This window comes from Castanea sativa, chromosome 3 (genome assembly GCF_040712315.1).
Source record: "Castanea sativa cultivar Marrone di Chiusa Pesio chromosome 3, ASM4071231v1".
Classification (NCBI taxonomy): domain Eukaryota; kingdom Viridiplantae; phylum Streptophyta; class Magnoliopsida; order Fagales; family Fagaceae; genus Castanea; species Castanea sativa.
In genome coordinates this window covers 4829318-4844396 of record NC_134015.1, presented here as the reverse complement: position 1 = coordinate 4844396, position 15079 = coordinate 4829318, and the positions used below count along the sequence as shown (strand labels likewise).

The 15079-nt window shown below is 38.7% G+C and overlaps 1 protein-coding gene across 1 annotated transcript; it reads left to right on the top strand.

Moving 5' to 3' along the window:
• The first annotated feature begins 4255 nt into the window (after positions 1-4255).
• Positions 4256-6761, top strand: LOC142628343 (protein AGENET DOMAIN (AGD)-CONTAINING P1-like). The gene is made up of 3 exons (XM_075802452.1): positions 4256-4428; positions 5407-5862; positions 6430-6761. Exons 2-3 carry the CDS (start codon positions 5410-5412, stop codon positions 6454-6456), a joined length of 480 nt encoding a protein of 159 aa, XP_075658567.1. The 5' UTR covers positions 4256-4428; positions 5407-5409; the 3' UTR covers positions 6457-6761.
• Positions 6762-15079: the final 8318 nt, after the last annotated feature.

The window sequence follows — 15079 nt, the reverse complement described above, 5'->3', positions numbered from 1 at the left end:
GGTCTGGGTACAAAATGTGCACTTACAAAATCCTATAAAAAAATATTTAAATCTAGAAAAAGTTTTAATTCTAATCATATATTAGAATAATTATGTGTAAAATTGTGATGTCTAAAAACTTTATATGGAAAAAAATTATATAATAAACCAAAAGTCAAGTGTTTTTGGTTTATATATATGCATATATAAACAAGCACACATATATTATAAATGGTTTTCAAATTACCACAATAAAAAGGAGAAGTTAATTAACTAGGCTCATTTAGGCCATCCTCGTAAGGTTTGATAGAAAATTAGACATTTGATCAAAATAAAATGTAGCCCCATCATAAAGAGTGTAGAATTTCCTTCAATTTAACTACTTTTACCCCTCAAAGATTTATACTTTTTAATTTATTTATTTATTAAGAGAAATATTACGTTTACAACATTTTCACAAAAAATTTACGTGGCAAGTTGGTATTGATTTAATCTAAACCTACCACTAAAAATATTTTTCTAGCCCTAGTAATAGCAAGTTATTTACCACCTAAATTTTTTTGTGGATATAAAATTTCTCTATAATTGTGTATCTGAACTTATTCAATCAAAAGAGTTAAAGAAATATTTTGATGTCATTTTTTAATAAACCAATGGACAGCATCCAAAAAATAAATAAAAGCACACAAGCACACCTAACAAAGGCAAAGCATCAAGGCTAAACGTAAGCAGCTTTCCTTAGACTGACAACGTTCCTTACTCCAGTTGTGCCCATACGGCCATACCAAACTGCAAAAGATAACAGCTTTAAAGTCTTTTCCTTTCAAATTTGAAGGCCACCAATCAATTAAATTATCCCAGACCAGCTTGGGCTTAGCTATCAAACAGTTCTTCCATTTTCATTATGGAGAGAGGGAAAAAAAAAATGTAAAATCGGCTTATAACTTGGCTGTCAAGATAACTAATTCCTCTATGCATGGCGAAAGCTCTTCGGCATGAAGGGATAGAAGAATATGGAGGAAACTGTGGAAGCTATATGTTCCACCAAAAGTAAAACATTGTGTGTGGCATGGAATGCTCTAATTCGTTGGCTACTCTTCAAAATTTGCGATCTAGGAAGATAGTAGCATAATCAAAATGTCAATAGGAGGATGGAACAACGCTTCATGCATTGTGGTCATGCCCTTTAGCTAGAAATGTTTGGGCTTTGGTGAGAGGCAAAATACAAAAATGGCCTACTGATACAGATATCGACCTCTTTGGTCTGTTTAGTAGAGATTGCGGGTGCAATATTGAAATGTGGGCTAGCTATGTTGGTGTGGGCCATTTGGAACTCTATGAATAAACATTACTTTGAAAATACCCAACTCCAGCAAATATTGGATATGGCTCAAATCCTGTTGCAAGATTATAAGAAAGCAAACAGGATTTCCTTGCCCGTGTCTAGCAGCAGCTAATTGTCGTTGGAAGTCAAAAGAACCAGTCCATATTTGTATATTTTTTAACTAGATGATTTATATTCTGTGTAGATGCTGCTGTAGGTACACTTGTTTGTATTTGTCTTGTACATACTTTATATCATTAATAAAATTGTGTATCTTTTATCATTAATAGAGTGTAAGTTTGGATAGAGTTGAAAAATAAAAACTAATGTAGATTACGTTTTATCTGTGGGTCTTGTGCACTATTTACGGGACCTGCAAGTACAGATTTTAGTAAATATAACTTTAAAAATGGATCTCACGGCACTATTCACACATTTAAAAATTATTTTGTTATAATGTTTTTAATTTTCAGCAATAAGCGGGATCTAAACAGACCCAAAGTTGCATAAAACACTTTTGCAGTCGTATTGACAAGTTATGGGTTAAATGACTTGAGTAAAGAGTTTGTGTTTGTGGATTTTTATTTTTATTTTTATTTTGTGGCTAAACAATTATAAGGAGAATGAAAAACGTAAATGAATGACTTATAAGAGACTGGAGTTGAAGGATTGTTAGTGGTTTCTCAATTAGTGGTGTAGAGATTGTGATAATAATAGCTTTGAAGCTTTTTTTTTTTTTTTTTTGAGAAGAAGCTTTGAAGCTTTATTGTGTTAAATAAATAAAGTTATTTATCTTTACAGTGTAAGGATAGAAATAGAAAATAACCTTAATTTCTTACTTATAGTTTCATCATAAAATCAAATTACAAGATATCACTTTCGTCAATTGCACTTTTCTCCATTGCCTTTTAGGAAATTGCACACAGGAGATAGTTTTTTGTTGTTTTTATTTTTTATTTTTAAAATGAGACAATCTTGTTAAACTCAAGGGATTGAGGTTTTTGTTTTTTAGCATAAATTTTGCATAAAATTCTTGAAATTATAGTAATAAAAATATTAAATAAATAATTTAAATTGAATTAAAACACTGAAACAAAAAGATAAGTGCGGCTAGAGAGTCTTAAAAGAAAACGAGAGACAAGTCTATTAGTGTTGGTAATAATACATGTATAAAAAGATAAATTACAATTAAGATATACATATTAAAGATTCAAATTATTTGCATTCATAGTTTAGATATATATTAAACAAAATATGTATATATACATTCGTGGTGGAATAAAGTGACCAAAATAAGTCCCCTTCCCCTCACCTCTTTCGGGTGGAACTAAGTATTTAATTTTACCATCACTAATCCCATTGCAAGCTGGGCTTAAGCTAACTAAAAGTTTTGTAAGCAATAGTAAATCTTAATTTTTTTTATTGGTTAAAGTAAATTTTAATCATGGAAGGGAGAGAGTCGTATTCCGTCTCATTCACTCAATTATTTTCTCCCTTAAAACCACCCCCAAGCCCCCCCCCCCCCCCCCCCCGCGCGCGCGCGCAAACAACCCTATTAATCTTGAATTAATGAACCTTATAAAACCCCTGCAAATAACAAGATATCACTTCGGTCAGTTACACTTTTTTCCATTGCCTTTTAGGAAATTGCACACAGGAGATATTTTTTGTTGTTTTTATTTTTATTTAAAAAAAAATGAGACAATCCTGTTAAACTCAAGGGATTGAGGTTTTTGTTTTTTAGCATAAATTTTGCATAACATTCTTGAAATTATAATAATAAAAATACTAAATAAATAATTTAAATTGAATTAAAACACTAAAACAAAAAGATAAGTGCAGCTAGTGAGTCTTAAAAGAAAATGATAGACAAGTCTATCAGTGTTGGTAATAATACATGTATAAAAAGACAAATCACAATTAAGATATGCATATCAAAGATTCAAATTATTTGCATTCATAATTTAGATATATATTAAACAAAATATGTATATACACATTCGTGGTGGAATAGAGTGACCAAAACAAGTCCCCTTCTTTCTCAAAAAAAAAAGAAAAAAAAGGCCCCTACCCCTCACCTCTTTCGGTAGGAACTAAATTTTTTTACCATCACTAATCCCATTGCAAGCTAGGCTTGAGCTACCTAAAAGTTTTGTAAGCAATAGTAAATCTTTTTTTTTATATTTATTATTATTGGTTAAAGTAAATTTTAATCATGGAAGGGAGAGAGCCTTATTCCGCCTCATTCACTCAATTATTTTCTCCCTTAAAACCACCCCCAAGCCCGCCCACCCCCCCACGGGCAAACAACCCTTTTTAATCTTGATTTAATGAACCTTATCAAACCACTTCAACCATTGGTTTAAACCCCCCCCCCTCAAATCTAAGCTACCCTATCAATTTCCTCTCATTCACCCAATCGTTCTCATCTAAAACCCTAACAACCCCTTTCGAACTTCACTTCAATCACTCAAACTCTTAATAAAATCCTAAAAACCCCCAAAGGCAAAGACCATAACCTAAATGATCTCGTCTTTATTGCCAAATGTCAAACCAATTCTTCTAAGATGCAAGAACTTACATGCTAACTAACATACTTTTGGATGGAAAAGATCCTAAAACACTTAATTTTTTAAAATAAAAAGAACACATTTGAGGAGGTTGTGCAAAAAAGATGGAGAAATTTGTGTGTAAAAAATTAATAATAAATAAATAAGTATATTTAAATAAAAATAGAGAGAGACTAGAAAATGTGAAGCATTTTAAGTAAAATTTCAGACTGATGTAAATGTTATTTGTCACTCAACAGTATCAAATTATGAACAGTAAAAAAATTTAGCTTTAATTTTAATAATAATAAATCACCTAATATTTTAGGCTTTTTAGCTTATACGTGGGAAGTCTAGAGGACCAACCCAAATATTAAAATTTTAAATCTAGTCACCATCCACTACTCTTCAATCATAAAGTACCTCACTCTCCCTGTCCCTCTCTCTCTCTCCCAAACAGTGATTTGGGAAGTGGGAGGAGGTTCGGGGTTTTGTTCAGAGACTCTAAGGAGAAGAGTGGGTTTGCGAAGAATGGGTTTATGAAGGGTTCCGCCATTTGAGGAGGAAGAAAAAGAGGTGTGACTTTCTTTTCTTCTTCTTTTTGTTTTTTGTTTTTTGGGTTAAATTGGTTTTTCTTTTGGATAGTGGTTTTGGTTTTGTTTGGTTTGGCTGGAAATGGTTGTGGGAACGTTCAGTTGGGGTTTAAGGTTTCGGTTTGTGTTTTTTTGATAAGTTTTCGATGATGGGTTCAGTTTGGTGTTTTGTGTTTTTGTTTAGTTTTGATGGAAATGGTTCTGAGATTTTTAATTTTAATTTTTGTGGAAATAATGGTTTTTTATTATTATTATTATTTGAAATGGTGGTGGTGATTTTGTTTGGTTTGGTTTTAAATGGTTCTAGGAAGATTTAGTTGGTTTCTGCTATGAGTAAACTCGACACTCTTTGCCTAATGATTCTAAGATCACAAAAATCAATCTTTTCATATGGCAGTTTACTTATCACTGAGTCACTCTTAAGGGTTCTTCTCTTTTCTAAAAGAATGATAAGAGTTTCTAAACCTCGACTTGTTTACATTGGTCAAAAGAATGTTTTAGAGGAGGAACTTCTTGATTGTTGAGACATACTTAGTGCTTGAGAACAAAAAACTCATTGCAGGTATTAGATTCGGGAGTTGACTATGATGGTTTTTCCCAATAAATGTAGTTCTTATATGTGTAATATATAAAAATTAAAAATTAAAGTCATGTCAATTAAGGAAATAAGGGAGAGTATGACTTTGAATAATATAGATCGACGGAAAAGAGTACATGTGGCAGACCTTGACTAGTTTGTTGAGATCCAGGATCCATACCAAACTCAAATTTTTGGAATTAAGGCTTCTTGTTGTTAGTGTTGTTCCTTTTCTTTGGCTAGTGTATGGTCAAAGGTTGAATGCATGAAACTTAAAATTAATAATATCTGATTTAATAATATTCATTAATAGGATCTAGGATGCACAGATATTCCATTTTTAATGTAGTTCACATTGTCAGCTTTTAAAAAATTGAATTGCAGAACATGTCAATCACAAAGGAGGTGAAGGCTAGTGACGCAACAGCACAAAAAATGTTCAGCAAGGGGACACTAGTTGAGGTTAGCAGTGATGATGATGGTTTTGAAGGTGCTTGGTTTGCTGCAAATATTGTTAAAACAGTGGGAAAGGACAAGTTCCTTGTCCAATACCAGAGCCTGAGGACTGATGATGATTCAGGCTTTCTGAGAGAAGAGTTTGATACCCTGCATATTAGGCCATGTCCACCAGAAACTCTTGTTGTTGATCGTTTCAGTCTTTTTGAAGAAGTTGATGCTTTGTACAATGATGGGTGGTGGGTGGGTGTGATTTCTAAGGTTCTTGGTGGCTCAAAATATTTGGTTTACTTTAGGGACACGGATGAGGAAATAGAGTTTAAGCATTCTGACCTAAGGCCACGTCAGGACTGGATTGATGGAAAATGGATTATGGCTTCCCAGGTATGACTTCTCTATACTTGAAACTTGAGAACCTTTGTTGATCTCATTTTGTACTTTGGAGTTAAGTGGGGTTGTCTGTTTTGCAAACTTGACATGGCTTGCTCAATGTTACTAGTAATTTAAGGTAAGTTCACAACCATTTGGTCAAATTCAGGTTTTGGGCAGGGAGCTAATTAAATAATGACAGTACAAAGTTCGGTTATTTTCCAAGATTTTCTCTTTGAAACTTGAATTTAATTAATTATTTTGAATCCTGCTACAATCCACCTATTTGGAAAATTTGGAAGCTGGTCAAAATAAAGTGAATTAAAAGAATAGAAAAGAGGTAAACCTCAATGAAATTTGCTAAAGCCTTGGCCAGCTTCTTGTGATTTTTTATCCAAAAGTAATATCTGATAAGCTGAATGCAGTGGGAAGGGAGTGATTGTGTCACTTTTTTTTTAACCTATATGATTCTTTTTTCTTATAATTTTTTTGATTCTGACCTTGCACAAGTTAAGTATTATTTAGCCCAAGCAATCCTATATATATATGGTATTGAATTTATACTGATGGTTGGCATGTCAGGCTCTGATGAAGTTGCTTTACTTGTGATTGCTTGAGAAATCAAAAAGGCATCCCTTGTGTACCAGGAGAGATTGCATTACATCTGAAGGACTCTGCTTTTTGTAGCAGTGGAAGTCAACTGATGATTTTTTGATGAACAAATTGCAATTTTTAGATGTCATTGCAACTTGGTAACCTATTATTAGGCATTCTCAACGATTTGTTTATCCTTACCAATTTATTGGAAGCATGGTTTGAAATTATAAACCAAAGCAAAAGGCTAATGCTGTAAATGATTTCATGTAGATTATTGTATTGTATTGGCAACTGACCAGTGACTCCTCTGGTACTGTTTATTCCTAATCATTCAATATGCAACATGAATTAATTTTAGAAGCCTCTTTAAGGTTAGATGCCTGCAAGTTAGTAATAGGTTAAATGCATGTGATTGAGTGTTACTCAACTGAAATTAGTCCTGTGATTTTGTATTAGGCATCAAATAGAGTTGTATTTAAGAGTACTATCTGAAGTCTACTCTGGCTATTCAAAGCCAATATAAACATCAATAATATTAATGAAAAAATGTTTACAACTAATAAGATAGCATATTATAATAGGTGTATAATAAAAATGATATCAGAAATAGGGTTATTCACAGCTTGACACTTCAACAAGTTACGTAAAAGATTGTGTTCACGGAAATGCACAACCTGCAAGCTGGTCAAGAATACAATTGGGTATTGTTTCTTTCCCATGTTTGGCTTTCTTCATTGGTGCAAACCTTGTGCTGGATTCTAGCATGAAATCATGTTCCTGATTGCCCCATCAATGTTAGCCCTCCAGCTGCATATGTTTACATAGTATAGCGAAGTACCACGCATAAGCCACGTATCTAGAGAAGAGATAGTCAAATTCTTTAGGAACAACTATAAACCAACCCACCCATGCATCATAGGAGGTGAGTCTGTAATGGGGTTACAGAGAATTGTTTATGTTTTGGATTAATTAAATGAGTTGTCAACCATAAGAGATTTATAGGGTGTTTGGCAAGCTAATTTTAACACATTTTCACACATTTTAAACAATATTACATACTTTTTCACCCACACGTATATCAAAAACACCCAAATAACATAACTCAAACTACTCTTCCAAACACCCCCTTAAAGTTGCAAAATTAGATTCATATAATCTTGGCCCTTGATGATGATGAAAAATCACCAGTAAGCCACACAGTTCTCACAAAGTTGAAACAATACCTGCACAACAAAAAGAAAATACCTAACAAGGAGCATCGGTGTGATGCCTTGCCAAAAATCCTCTGAAGGTCAAGTTAGAACTTTTCGCAACCCTAGAGTTCTAGAGTTGAGTGAATTATGCGTACCTTGATTTATGGGGGTTCATGGGTTTTTATAGTAGAGTCAGCCTCTATTTCTTGCACATCAAGACGTTTCCTTCTAGGGAAGATCTTCTTTAATGTACGTATTTTACAGAATCCTTTTATAATTTAGAATTCTTCTCGTACTAGGATTCTTTGCAATCAATGTGAGGCGCAAGTTAATTCTATTTAGGAATCCTTGGAGCCAAAGCAAAACAGATGACTGCCACGTGTCACTTACATCCGTCCATTGTACGTCCGTGCACCTTGGATCTGTCGACTACAAACCTGTTAGCCTCATACCGTCACATCCAGTCAAATAGATCTATCACCTACATTTTTACTCCTCTTCAGTTTCCCTCTCATTCCATGGATCCGTCACCTATTCTACGTGGACCCATGGAATGACGGTTTGATTTTACCCTAGATAGGCGTGTTTGTTTGCTTGAATCGAGGTGTCCCTTCGTCTTCCGCACCGTTCCCTCTATATACACTGTCCATGCCTTTCATTTTTACATTTTGGAAAAAATTTGGTTGATTAGAGCAAATCCGTCCACTCTACTCGATCCGTTGCCTCAACGAGTTGATATTACTATCCTCTCAACTCTTCCGTCGCTTTCATCGTACTGTCAATCTGTGAGTATTTTCTATCAATTTCTCTTCTCTAATTTGTATGTTGGTCCGTCGTCTGTGTAGAGCTAGTGTCTTAGGTTTCTTTTATCCGTCATTTGTAGGTGTGAGATGTCTAGTGAGGCGTCAAATGGTTAGTCCCTTGTCTGCGAGGGAGCGGGCGACAAGGAGGTGTTCCCGTTAGGTCAAGCAGACCCGGGCACCTCCAGCGAAGAGAAGGAACCGTCAACCAGCTTTCCTTCTAATGTGGAGGATAAGAGGCAGGGTGAGAACGGGTCAGAGTATGACTCAAATGACAACTTAGACGGCATAGACCTTCCCATTCAATCCATCATAGGTCCTAATGGGTTTAGGGAATTCATCATGCTCCCTTTGTGGGAGGTGAATGACTTCATCTCGTCCATCAAGCAACCACACTTTAATACACTTAGGCAGAAGTATCAGATACCTAATAACATTCCCATTCGTCTACCCTGCAAGTTCGAGAAGTGTTATTACAAGGGCCTTGAAGGCGTTGGTGTATATGAGTAGATGCTCAAAGCGGGCTTACGATTTCTTCTAAGTGCCTTACACCGTCGTCTTCTCCAATACTTGGGTTTGGCCGTCACCCAAATTGCACCAAACGCTTGGAGGGTTTTTCTAAGTGTTGAAGTCTTATACAGCGTAATGTTTAATGGTGCGCAACAGTTAACAGTGAAGGAGTTTTTTCATTGTTATCGTTCGTCCGTGATTACCAAATCAAAGGGTATATATAGCTTCACGTCGAGGAGTCTAGTGCTCAGGCTAGTGTGCGAGACCCCGAACTCCAATCGTAACTAGAAGGGTCGATATTTTTTCCTTCAAGGGGATGATTGGATGTGTCGTCCTGGCGACCATGACTATATGCCTGCAGATAAGACCTGGGGCATAATGCCACCGTCTGGTATGTGCCCGTCCTACTTAACATGTTTGTATTGAACATTGAAGTTATTCTAACCGTTCACTTTTTGCAGCTCGGAACCATCCGCAAAGTACCACCGAACAGTTTGGCTTCGTAAAGAAAATTTTCCAAACCACCAGGTTGTTGAAGAGGACTTGGATAAAACTTGTCACTTTGGATACCCTTCATTGGTAGTGTGACGATCTAGAACCCACCATCGCTGCTCGTCGATACGACTCAGGAATACGCAAACGTAAGTCCTTTGCTTGTGCTTTTGTATTTTACCATCATTTTCACCTATCTACTCCTTGCAGAAATGGAGGACGCCAGGAGAAGGGCCATTATTAAGCAGCAAGCCGTTGTTAAGAAGAAACAAGGCGGTGATCTTGCCCCCAGGATGGGTTCAAACAATCCGTCCGTTAAGAGGCAACCGTCCTAGAAGTTTGATCGTCATAGCAAGAAACAGAAGGTGGTGATGGGGCTACCTGATAATCAAACTCCCGGCGTATTTAAGTTGCCCCCCAAGCTGGGCAAGGGCAAGGGTCTAATGAGCAATCCTGACCCCGTCAAGGAGAAACCGCCCGTCCTAATTAGAGAAGATTCCCAGTATGCCCTTCATCAAATTGCGTCTATTATCAAGGACGAAGATTACGAGGATCTGGGCAACCACGCTATTGAGGCCATGGGGGAGACGACTCTATTCACCCTTACACAGGTTCACACTCGTCACAAATCTTTCCGTCGAACTTAAATTAATTTCATACTTGTCACATTGTTTTTGGTTTAAGGGATCGTGATGTCGAAAGGGCTGTTTGACCATTGCCTTTCTCATGAGAAAACGTTGGAGCGCGTTAGTGCAAAGGCAGCGGCAACGGAGGAAGAATTGGCAGAGCTTAAGGCATGGAAGCTCTGTCATGAAGAGAAGCTTAAACTATCCAAGAAGGTTCGGGGGGAATTAGAGAAGGAGGTCGAGGCGATGAAAGAAGCCTTGGCTGAGAAAGATGAAAGCCTCCGTCATGCAAAAGCTAACGCCATCAAAGAGTACCGGGACTCCGACGCCCTTTTAAGTGAGCTAGGTATCTCTTTTGCTAATAGTTTTGACGATTGCCTCCATCAAGTTAGAGCTTCTTTTCCTGACCTGAACCTGTCTCACATCAACATAGATCCTGAGGGTCAGACGACAACTCCTCCCGTAGACTCTGTGGGGACAAATGAGCTCTTTGGGGAAGAACAAAGCGACGGTGAAGCCCAAAAGCTTGGTGAGAAGGGACTTGTTGAAGGTGCCTGTCAACCCGCAACAAAAGGTCCTGACGACAAGAGGATACCGTTGTAGTTCAGGAGCAGTACATACCCTTGTTTTTATATTTTTGTTTAAGTTCAAAAAATGTATGGGGGGACAATTCATTTATCCAAATTTGACTGCTGTCTTTCATAGGCTTTTTGTTAATGTTTGTTGTTCGTCTTCTATTATCCTTGCTCGCTTAGTATGTAGTTTTATTCTATGTTAGATACACCATCCTGTGCAGGAGTTTAACCCATCTATTTAAGCATTTGTTTTTAACTAATGAGTCTGTCTATATGGTGTTAAAATTGGCCGTCCTCTTATGTGCTTTTTATATGGACTTGTCGTATTTTTATCCTTCATATAGTGAACCGTCCATTTGATGGACTTAATGGATTTATCTTTTTAGGATAACCCGTCCACTTGAAAGGATTTAGTTAATCATGTAATTATCCGTCCATTATGTGAGTTAGTTCTCTACGGGACGATCCGTTGACTATCTGTACTTGCTAATTTTTCAATCTACTTTGGATGATCCGTCCACTACGTAAACTTTGTAACTTTCGTCCTTAATAGGACAGTCCGTCCACTTTGTGAACCCAATTTCATCCTTCTTAGGATGATTCGTCCACTATGTGGACTAATAGTTTTCGTCCTTAATGGGGCAATCCGTCCACTGTGTGGACTACTAATTTTCGTCCTTAATGGGACGGTCCGTCCACTTTGTGAACCCAATTTCATCCTTCTTGGGATGATCCGTCCACTATGTGGACTTGACAGATTTTTATCCTGCTTGGGATGATCCGTCCACTACATGGACTTGGTAACTTTTGTCCTTAATAGGACGATCCTTCCACTATGTGGACTTAGTAGATTTCGTTAATTATGGGACAGTCCATCCACTTTGTGTTCCCAACTTCATCCTTCTTGGGATGATCCGTCCACCATGTGGACTTTAATAATTTTCGTCCTTAATGGGACGATCCGTTCACTGTGTGGACTATACTAGAACTTGAGTAAAAAACATTCCACATGCTCTGAATAAACTCCTCTTATTATAATGGATGGGTAGAATAGTGTTTATAAAAAATAAAAAAATTGCCCTTTGGGCATTAAGAGTACTATAGAAAATAAAAACTACAACTATCTGCTGAAGAAGATAAATTGGAAATGAGGAGGGTGTTATTGTCATCTTCGGTCATCGTCTACTGGTAGTACTTCTTCAAATGCTTTGTGTTCCACGGGTGACTCAATTTTCGCCCTTCCATTGTCTCTAGGTAGTATGTTCCCTTCATATGAAACAAGGTGATCCTGTATGGTCCTTCCCAGTTAGGTCCTAACTTCTCCTGTGAGGCGTCTTTTGTAGCGCCGATTACTCTCCTCAAGACAAAATCTCTAACATGGAAGTCCCTGTGGCTGACCTTAGAGTTGTAATGTTTCACCATGAGGTTCTGGTACCACGCTAATCTTTACTCGACCGTCACTCTGACTTCGTCCACCAGATTGAGCTGTAAGCGCATGGCTTCATCATTCTTGTCCTCGTCGTGGTTCCCAACCCGGTAACTTGTAAGCCCTACTTCTGTTGGGATGACTGCTTCGCTACCATATGCCAATTGAAACGGTGTTTCCGCTGTTGGTGTCCTTGCCGTTGTCCTGTATGCCTATAAAACACTTGGCAATTCATCCGGCCATATTCCCTTTGCCCCCTCGAGCCGAGTCTTGATGATTTTGAGCAAGGATCGGTTCGTGACTTCAACCTGTCCGTTGGCCTGCAGGTGGGCGAGCGACGAGTAGTGGTTCTTGATCCCTAGCTGTGAACAGAAATCCTTGAATGCATCGTTGTCAAATTGCTTGGTACTCTTGGTATACCATACCAGCAAATAATATTTCTCCACACAAAGCTCTGGATATTTTTTTTCCGTGATAGTGGCCAAAGCCTCTTCTTTCACCCATTTAGTGAAGTATGCCGACCACTAAGAACTTCAATTGCCTTACTACTGTTGGGAACAGACCTATGATGTCTAACCCTCATTGTGCGAATGACCGTGGGGCCGTCATAGGGGTGAGTTCTTCCGTTGGTAGCCTTATGAAATTGCCAAACCATTGGCACTTGTCGCAAGCTTTGACGTATGTGTCGGCATCCTTCTGCATCGTTGATCAGTAATATGCTATCCGGAGTAGCTTATGCACCAAAGGCCTAGACCCAGAGTGATTGCCGCAAATTCCTTCATGGACCTCCCTCATAACATAGTCTAATTCTTCAGAGGCGAGGCATCTCAGGTAGGGTCGAGAGAAGCCCCTCTTGTATAGAATATTTTTAATTAGGACGAACCGGGAGGCTTTAACCTTTAACTTTCTTGAGGCCTCCTTGTTGTTTGGCAATTTGCCGTCCTTTAGATATGCGGCTATTGGAGTCATCCAACACTGTTCATTGCTTGCCTCCTGTACACCAGTACCATCTATTAGTGATGAGAGTTGAACGAAGGATAATACCTGGTTGGGGATGATCATAGGTTCTGCGGAAGCTGCTTTTGCAAGTCGGCTGGCATTTTGGTTCTCTTCCCTTGGGATTTGAACCAACTTGATCTGGATGTTACTTGTACGATCCTTCACTTCCTCGAGATACCTCTTCATTCTTGCACTTATAAATGCCATTAACCTGCCTGGTCACGATTTGAGAATCAGAGTATACGATCATACTGTTAGCTCCTACAGCTATTGCGAGGTCCAGTCCTGCTATTAAGGCTTCGTATTCCGCTTTGTTATTGATTATGGAAAAGTCCAGATGGATCATGCACTCGATCTTGTCTCCTTCTGGTGTGTGGAGTACCACGCTAGCTTCTTCCGCATGTTTATTGGAGGATCCGTCTGTGTGGATGCTCCATATGGGAGCTTCCTCTGCCCCCTAATCCTCCGTGAAGGTGAACTCAACGATGAAGTCCGCTATTACGTGCCCCTTCACAATAGTTCGTGATTGGTACCAAACGTCGAACTCACTCAGCTCGACCGCCCATAATGCCATTCGTTCCGCAGCTTCGGGGCTACTCATCGCTTTGTGTAGGGGCTTATTCGTCATGACATTTACAGTGTGTGCTTGAAAGTATGGTTTGAGTTTTCATGCGGCGGTCACCAATACGAAGGCTAACTGTTTCATCTATGGGTACCTCTCTTCTACTCCTCTGAGCGCTCGGCTTATAAAGTACACGGGCCTTTGCACCTTATCTTCTTCTCTAATGAGAGCCGCACTGACGACCGCTGGAGAGACGGCTAGGTATAGAAACAACTCTTCCCCTAGCTTGGATGGGCTGAGTAATGGCAGAGAGGAGAGATACGCCTTCAAATCTTTAAATGCCTTTTGGCATTCGTCCGTCCATTCAAACGATCTCCTCAGCGTGCGAAAGAAAGGGAGACATTTGTCCATTGCCCTTGATACGAACTTGTTCATGGTTGCTATCTTGCTATTCAAGTTTTGTACCTGCTTTACCGTCTTTGGGGGAGCCAACTCCATGATCACCTTCACTTTCTCCGGGTTGCCTTCAATACCCCTTTGGGACACCATAAACCCCAAAAATTTTCCTGCGGTTACTCCGAACACACATTTGCTTGGATTCAGTTTCATGTTGTAAGATCGAAGAGTGTTGAAAGTCTCCTAGAGGTCGCTCAAGTGGTCGGATTCTTGAACGCTTTTTACTAGCATGTCGTCTAAGTAAACTTGCACATTTCTCCCAATCTGGTGCGCGAACATCCTGTTCATCAATCTCTGATATGTGGGTCCTGCATTCTTGAGTCTAAAGGGCATTACTTTGTAGCAGAAGAGCCCCTGACTTGTAACAAACGAGGTCTTCTCTTGGTCCACTTCATCCAACTTGATCTGGTTGTAACCGGAGAACGCATCCATAAAGCTCAAAAGTTCATATCTTGCGGTCAAGTCTACCAGGGTATCAATACGCGGGAGCGGGTAACTGTTCCTTAGGGCAGGCCCTATTTAGATTTGTGAAGTCAACGCACATTCTCCACTTTCCATTTGCTTTCTTTACCATTACCACGTTCACCAACCAATCCGGATAGTATACTTCACGTATGAAATTTGCTTCCTGTAACTTCTGTACTTCCTCGGCTATGGCTCAGTCTCGCTCAGGGGTGAACACTCGTTTTTTCTATCGGACAGGAGAGAATGAAGGTGACACATTCAACCTATGGACGATAACTGATGGGTCGATTCTCGGCATGTCTTCGTAACTCCAGGCAAACACGTCCTTATTTTCTTTTAGGAATGTCGTGAGTGCTTGCCATACTGACTGGCTGGCCAAAGTACCAATCCTTGTGGTCCGTTTGGGCCTAGAGTCATCGAGGGGTACTTCTTCTAACTCTTCCACCGGTTTTGCTACCGTCCGTTGTTCCTCGATGTTCATCATCTGTAGGTGGTCATCCATCTCCATCATGGCTACGTAGCATTCACGCG